General features: G+C 27.8%; 1 protein-coding gene across 2 annotated transcripts; it reads left to right on the forward strand.

Moving 5' to 3' along the window:
* On the forward strand, positions 1 to 4,302 carry LOC100574966. 2 transcript variants are annotated; one of them, XM_029490793.1, is made up of 3 exons: positions 1 to 423; positions 2,810 to 3,042; positions 3,831 to 4,302. In XM_029490793.1, exons 1-3 carry the CDS (start codon positions 337 to 339, stop codon positions 4,057 to 4,059), a joined length of 549 nt encoding a protein of 182 aa, XP_029346653.1. In that variant the 5' UTR covers positions 1 to 336; the 3' UTR covers positions 4,060 to 4,302. The 2 variants fall into 2 exon arrangements, with proteins under 2 accessions (XP_029346653.1, XP_029346654.1); XM_029490794.1 differs by having other exon boundaries at positions 3,770 to 3,958.
* The last annotated feature ends 3,307 nt before the right edge of the window (positions 4,303 to 7,609 follow it).

Here is a 7,609-nt window from a genome sequence, read left to right on the forward strand (position 1 = left end):
CTACCGTTCGTTCTGGAACGTTGGCGATATAAATTTGCGTCGGCTGGTCGAGTGCCCATCAATTGTCTCGTACACGTCTCAGCACGCGGTCGGTTTACCACGGAAGAAAACAAGATAGTGTCTCGTGAAATCGTATACGATGTAGAACGACCGTTGTTCATAAATAATTTTTTCCACAGTATACACGTTTTTACTTTAATTGTATTTTTTTTTTGTGTTTTTTTTTAATTCATAATAAGTATAACAGATAACTTATCATACACACGGATAAGACGTCGAATATAATACACGGTCATTTACACGTCGGTCATCCATTCAACTTGTCCTAGTCGAATCATGCCACCTGCAGACAGGTCGCTAACGGCGTTCCGCGTAGCTTTGGCCACGTTATTACTCACCAACGTCGCATATACGTCAAAAAAAGTAAGGTCATGTATATAAATATTATCGTTATTTAACAGTTCGTTGAAAAACGAAAAATGCCCTCAAATGTGAGACATACGTATACACGTAATTTTAAACCCATTTAACAGTCAGATAGGTATCAGTTAATACTTAGTTATACCTACTATTAATATTTATTTTATACGTGTCAATAGTTTTTTCTTACCTTGTTATTGTTTAAACACTAAATCTGGGCTTCAGTTTGAAGATGGTATTAAATTATATAAGGAAAATGAGTTAAAGCATTTAAGAAAAAATGACGTCTCGTCAGGATGACAATTGTTGGTCTCGCCGTTAATTTTCATCATAACTAATTTCACTGTCACATTTTTCAAAATATATAATCACAATAATATGTAGTGCGATTACATGATAAAAACGAACGTAACGTCACAATACAATAGTAGAATATTATTATTATATTTTTATTATTATTCCATTTCTATTGAGTTGATAATATTATATATATTGCCGTTTTAATATTACATATTATTATGTACCTACCAGTGTTAGCAATATTTTTTTTATCATGTGCAATAGTTTTTTGAATTATTTTTTTAGATTCTGATTTATTTATTTTTATTTATCATCAGATCACTAATATAATGCATATTTTTCTTCAGTAGTACCTATAATTATCTATGTTAGTATAAATATTGAAATACATTTATTCATAACGAATACAAATATAACTTCACATTTGTACATAGTATAAACAAATAATATAGGTAACTTTTTAAAATTTAAAAATATTTAATTAGACTTATATAGAGATGAGCGATGGCATAGACGCTGAGTGATGGTTTTGTTTTAATTGTTTGTAGTAAAAAATACAAAAAACTCACTCACGTTCAATTGTACCCAATTATAATAATGAAGTACCAATGTAGTAATGTACAATATAATAAATAGGTAGTACCTATACATGTATGACGCTATAACATGTTTAAGGTTCACGTGATAATCACAATACAATAAATTTTGATGTTCAATTTAGAATTTTTTTGCCGTTTGTTTTTTCTCGTTTTTCCTTCGTTCAATATATATTTTATAATTCACTCCCATCATATTTTATTCACTATTTGTTTATACATTTTTCTCTTAAGATACTTTTAGTTTTAGAATAAGAGTATATATTATATATTATAAATTTACTTATGTAATAACAAAACAATTTAGAACTTGGTCGACAAAACGTCATCGTATCTGTTGCGAATAAAATTAGGTACGTATAGGTACCTATAACGATTATCTAAGCTATCAAATATCAGGATACTAAACAAATTTAAAGAAACTTTACTTACTATGCATAATTATACAATTAAAAACTCAATGTTGAATATACATAAACGTATAAAAAACGTATAATTGATTCTATATAACCATTAATAGACTTAATATGCAATCGCATGTTTTGTCTTCGTCTTATTTTAACGTACATCATAGCAACATATTTACATTTAGAAACAACAATTTTTTTTTAATTAAAAATATTAAAGATAAGAACATAGTATGTGTATGTACATTTTACATTGTACACAGTACACATATATTTAGACACATACACATAATTTTAACCATAAATAAAGCCAATACGACAAATTTGGTCCTTTTTTTTCTTGTTTTGGTATCGCTAACACGGTGGCGAACCGTTTGCTCAATACTATAAGTTGTATACAATAAGTAACAAATAATATATACGTTAGTAGTTTGTGGACCGACTTTGCTAGCCTGTCGTTGTAGTACCAAATTAGTCCTGCTGAGCGTAAATATTGTACTATAATTCTGTATGTTTGTAACTTGACGGTTACAACGCATTCGGATAATCGGATGTAACATCCTCCTGATTTTTTTTCGCTATCGTACAACTCGTATGACCATGGGTCATTTCCTGGGCTACCTATATTTTTTCACAAATTATACACTTGTGACTTATATCTACTACTTATTATTAGTTGTACGACGATATCAATATACAAAATTAACTTCCAATGAAACAAAATATTGTAGAATTACACAATTTTGAAAATTTCAGTCAAATTTTATTTAAATAATTGATTTGTGGTTGGAATAAGTCAATTTAATAATTCAACTAATTTTGTGTAAATATATACTTGATATACATACCTATCTACGTAAGATACCTACGGTAGACTGACATATTATGCCTGTAACGAAAATTAATACTTATGTAATTTATTTATATATATAGGCTATGCCCCCCCCCCCCCCAAATTATTGGTAGCATGACATAAATGGCATAACATTTATTTATTAGTAACATACTTATTTTAGAGTTGAGATATAATTTATAGTAAAATACCCCCAACATCTTTATTTTAAATCTGAGTGGTTTTTTCCACAGCAAAAGCGTCAATTATTCCATGAAAATTTGTTGCCATACTTTGGAGGTAAAATACCTGAGTCTGCGTTCCAAGCAGACCGCTTGGCACTAAATATGTTGAACAAAGAAGGGATATCCGTGCCCGATGGTATTCTGTTTGAAGCCCGACCAAAAGAATCGTTTCACCAAAGTCCGCGGAACGATCCAGAACTATCCAACTCAATACTCAAAATGATCCACACACCAGACGGCAGGTAAACAATAGAGCATAAAGTACAACGGTACCAAAAGAATACATATCATCATTCTTATTTCTTAAAAAACAAGTACCAGGATACCTATATAGTATGTACATCAATATCTATTCGAGCATCTGAATGTCTACTAAATACATCACATATTTTCCAAAAAACATACAATTCATCAAAACTATGTATTAATATTTAATCTAGAATGTGTTTTAGAAATTAAGAGCTTAGTACGACCGTCGACCAATCCTTTAATTCCAATTAAAATTTGGTCTGTGTAGTAGGTAGTATTGTCTATTATATTCTAGTGGATTTTCGATACCCTGATACAAGAGAAGAGTTTCTGAAAACAGTGATGTACCATTTTAAATTTTAATTTCCATACGAGCAATTATAAATATATATTTGTTTGTTTAGGTGAATATAATAATATTAAGTACAAAATATTTGTTTAATATAATTATTTTTAAAATTAAATACTTACCTATCTATTTTGTGTATTAAAACAAATCATTTTTAAAACAATTACCTAATGGTCTTTTAAACACTAAGTCTTATAACATTTTTCATTCAGTATTAGAAGACATTTAACTTTCGTCGACACCAAATAATTTATAATTTTTATTTATAAACCCTGTGTACATTGTACATAGAATAATTTTTTAATTGTATAAATAATAAATATCTAATATTGTAGGTATCTACTAAAATAGTAATTTTTTTATGAATTCAGGACAATCCTGAACCATAATCAGGTGTAGCGTTTCAAGCCAAGTTTTATGTCTTGAAATTAGGTATATTCCTTCGGAAGGAAAGTACGATGGTAATGATGAAGTGGAGACAACGTATAAGATCTCAATACCCACATATATGCAAAATTACCAGCTACCGAAGTTTAGGCCGGTATCAGAAACGTTTCAAATACCAGTGCGGCAAGTATTCGAAAGCGGATTGTCAATCGCCAACTTGAGAGGACAGCTAGGAATTCCCTTCAACACTATACCAAAGGTAAACCGTATGTAAAATAATGTTCAATTATCCTGTGTGGTTTTTTTTTAAATTATTACTTCCACCTTCCACCGACATACCTACCTCTCCTTATTCCATACATTTTTAATAAAGGTTTAATTTTTTCGATATTTCCTTTTCAATAGGTATCTTACTCCAATTAACAGTTAATATTGTGAGTTATAATCTTTAAGTTATACTCTTAAACTATTTGTGAATGTATACCTTTTTCATTTATTTTACACTCTGCACACTCAAACGGGCTTATAAATATTTATAAAATATAAGTCACCATCATAATTTAATATTTCAAAGGTTGTAGAAATACATAATGTAAATAAATAATAATATTATATTTTTTCTGAACTTCTAACAAAACTATAAAATGTACTGAAAATGTTTTGAATAATATTAATTTATAATATTTTGAAAATAAATTAAATTATATTTTTTCCATTTATTTGTTTTAGTTTGAAGCCCTCGAAAAATTGTATACAATTTTAACTCATTATTTTATATTTTGTAATTAAAATAATATTATTTATAGAAAGTATAATTATTATTTCATTCAAAATGGTGAATTATGCGAAACGTATTGTTTACCTACTGTAGTACTATATAATATGAATTGTTTATACCATATAATTTTCTATGAACAATATACCCATCTTGATTAATAAAAATATATAACAAATATATATATATTTTTCGCTATCTTCATGTTTTTTTTCCATGCACGCTCGACACATTGTACGGATGAATGCATTACATTTGCCATGATTACCATTAGCATTATTAAACCATCGTTTTGTGATATTATACAATTGAATTTTAATGAGCTTCCCACCTCCAGTTTATATAAATTAACAATTTATCACGGATACTTTTATATTTTTAATACTAGATCAAAAATTATGGCAAAACAAACACACACGTGTTCCTCCCCTACCAACAAAAAACCTACAAACAAAACAAGCTAATGGCCTAAGTTGCCGGCGCTTAAGCTCAATAAAAAAAAAAAAAAAAAAATTAAAATTGTCTAAAATATAAATACCGAACTACAAACATTTTAATTTTAATTTAATTCTAAGTTATGAAGTAAATAAATATTATATTATCTTTTACAATACTTACATCTAAATATTTAATATATTTAAACAAAACAATGAATATCTTAATGGTATCACCATTGTGAATATTATTATTAATTTAGAATAATATATTTAGGTACATTGTAAACGTAGTACGTAAAGTTATGGGGCGGGGGCTCAATCCCCTCAAATTACTAACCATTAACATTTTGGTAATTTTACTGTTAATTGTATTAGGTATCGACCTAAAATTATGATATAAAAAATATATCAATTATCTCGCTTAGATCAGCACAAGCGTGCTTTCGGATTTCTGAACATATTTAAAAATAATTTTATTTGGTGCCTCCGTGTACAGTATATGTATACTCTATTTTATAAAAAAAAATGTTGAATATCTTCCACATATTTTATTTTTAAGTATTTTAATTTACATATCATATTAAACCTCAATATACAAAGATACAAAGGGGTGACCTTTGGGTCTCGGGGTGAAGCCCCCGATGGATTCAGCGTGGGCCATCTGGGGATCTTGACTATCAGGTGGGTTGGTGTGCGTCGCTCGCTGCGGGGTTTGTCATTGGCTAGGAGATGGGTTTCGTAATCTTCATATAATATAATAATAATAATAACTACCGTTATACTAGGTACCATTGATTATAAATACTATAAATACTAGTATTTAATATCAACGATACTATGTAGTTCTTAAAATATGAAACTAATGTACCTATATTAGGTACCTGCATTATTTTTTTATTTTGTATAATATATTATGTATTGAGATAGATAATAAAAATAAAAATAGCATAATTCAAATAATATTTGGATTCACAAGTATTATTTGAAATAATAAAATATTTAAACATGTCATGCATAACAATAATAATAACAAATAATTAAGTTAACATGTTCTATTATGTAATACACACACACAAATATAAAATATAAAATGTTATAATTATTATTTGATTAGTGAGTCAATATTTCCTACATCAAGTGTCAAATTGGACTGTGGAGTATTAAACAGTAAATAGGTGCTGTATAGGTTTGTAAATAGTTGTATTTTTGTTAATAAAATGGATCAACAAATATTTTCACTTCAATCAACAATCGGCACAAGCGTGACAAACTCATAACCTGCAGTCTTTGATGTGTCATTTATAAACCGTCTGTGTAATAGAAAACAATAAAAAACGCAACACTTAGCCTGTCATTTTCCACAAGAGTTTGGCTAACGGTTTATAAATTATAAGCCTATACCGTTCGATTTGTTTTTCAAGTGCTATGTGTGCCAATACGTACCTATCATAAATCGTTGCCGTGGTATGGTTTTCTTTTTCCTGTGGACATTTAAAATAAAATAGTTGGTTTAGTATATATTTATATATAAAAATAATAAATGCTATTGCAATGTTGGGGTGGGAGGAATAAGAAAAACAACACAATGCCAATACAACAACTACAGTTACCCAGTAATAATCATTTATTAATCACCCGCTCAATCCTACACAGGAAAATTGTATAGGTAGTCGAGGAAATAACAGCCTGTCCCAAATATATTTTATTTCCATCTTTCCACCACTGCGGTTCCGAGAACTCCTCGGTATTTCTTTATGTAACAAGACCGACGGTATCATAATGGGCATCGCCGTTTTCGACCAAAAACGTACCCTTCCCTTTTCGGCCGTTTCACTTTTCGACCAAATTAAAAAAAGTTTGAATCCCTTTTCGACCAAAACCGACAGTATCTATAATGGGCATCGCCATTTTCCACCAAAAGCGTACCCTTCCCTTTTCGGCTGATTCACTTTTCAGCCAAAACAAAAAATTCAATAATTATTAATATTTTATACTTTAGATCTTAATACTTATTGAACATTATAAATTATTTATTATACCTAAGATGTGTAAAAAAATATATAAATAAATAATAATAATTATAATAGGTAATATGTGTATAATATATTAAAAAATGAAATAAGATATAATTTTGAAAACTATTAAAAGTTCAAGTTAGAATTTGTTAATAATTATACATAGGTAAATATCATAGATCTTATACTAAGTATAAGGTCTATGGTAAATATAATAACTATTATATTTTATTTATGATTTTACACATTTTATGCAACTTATACTTTTAAAATTGTCATTATATTTGCAATAATTTTACAATTAATATTATAATAAATTAATAATATTAATATTATTTTATTTATTATACATATTATTATTATATTAATTAAAGACAATTGACAACATTATATTATTATGACAACACAATATTTATTATTGACAACAATTGTATATTATTATAATTATTATTATTTATTTATATATATTTTTAAACAACTTACGTATAATATATCACACCAAAAACACTTCGTTATAACTCCGTGTAAAGAAAAAGCTAAATTAAAAAAAGAAAATTAATAATGAGTAAATCTTTAAAAGACGATATATAATATGGA

This window comes from Acyrthosiphon pisum, chromosome A2, assembly GCF_005508785.2.
Source record: "Acyrthosiphon pisum isolate AL4f chromosome A2, pea_aphid_22Mar2018_4r6ur, whole genome shotgun sequence".
Classification (NCBI taxonomy): domain Eukaryota; kingdom Metazoa; phylum Arthropoda; class Insecta; order Hemiptera; family Aphididae; genus Acyrthosiphon; species Acyrthosiphon pisum.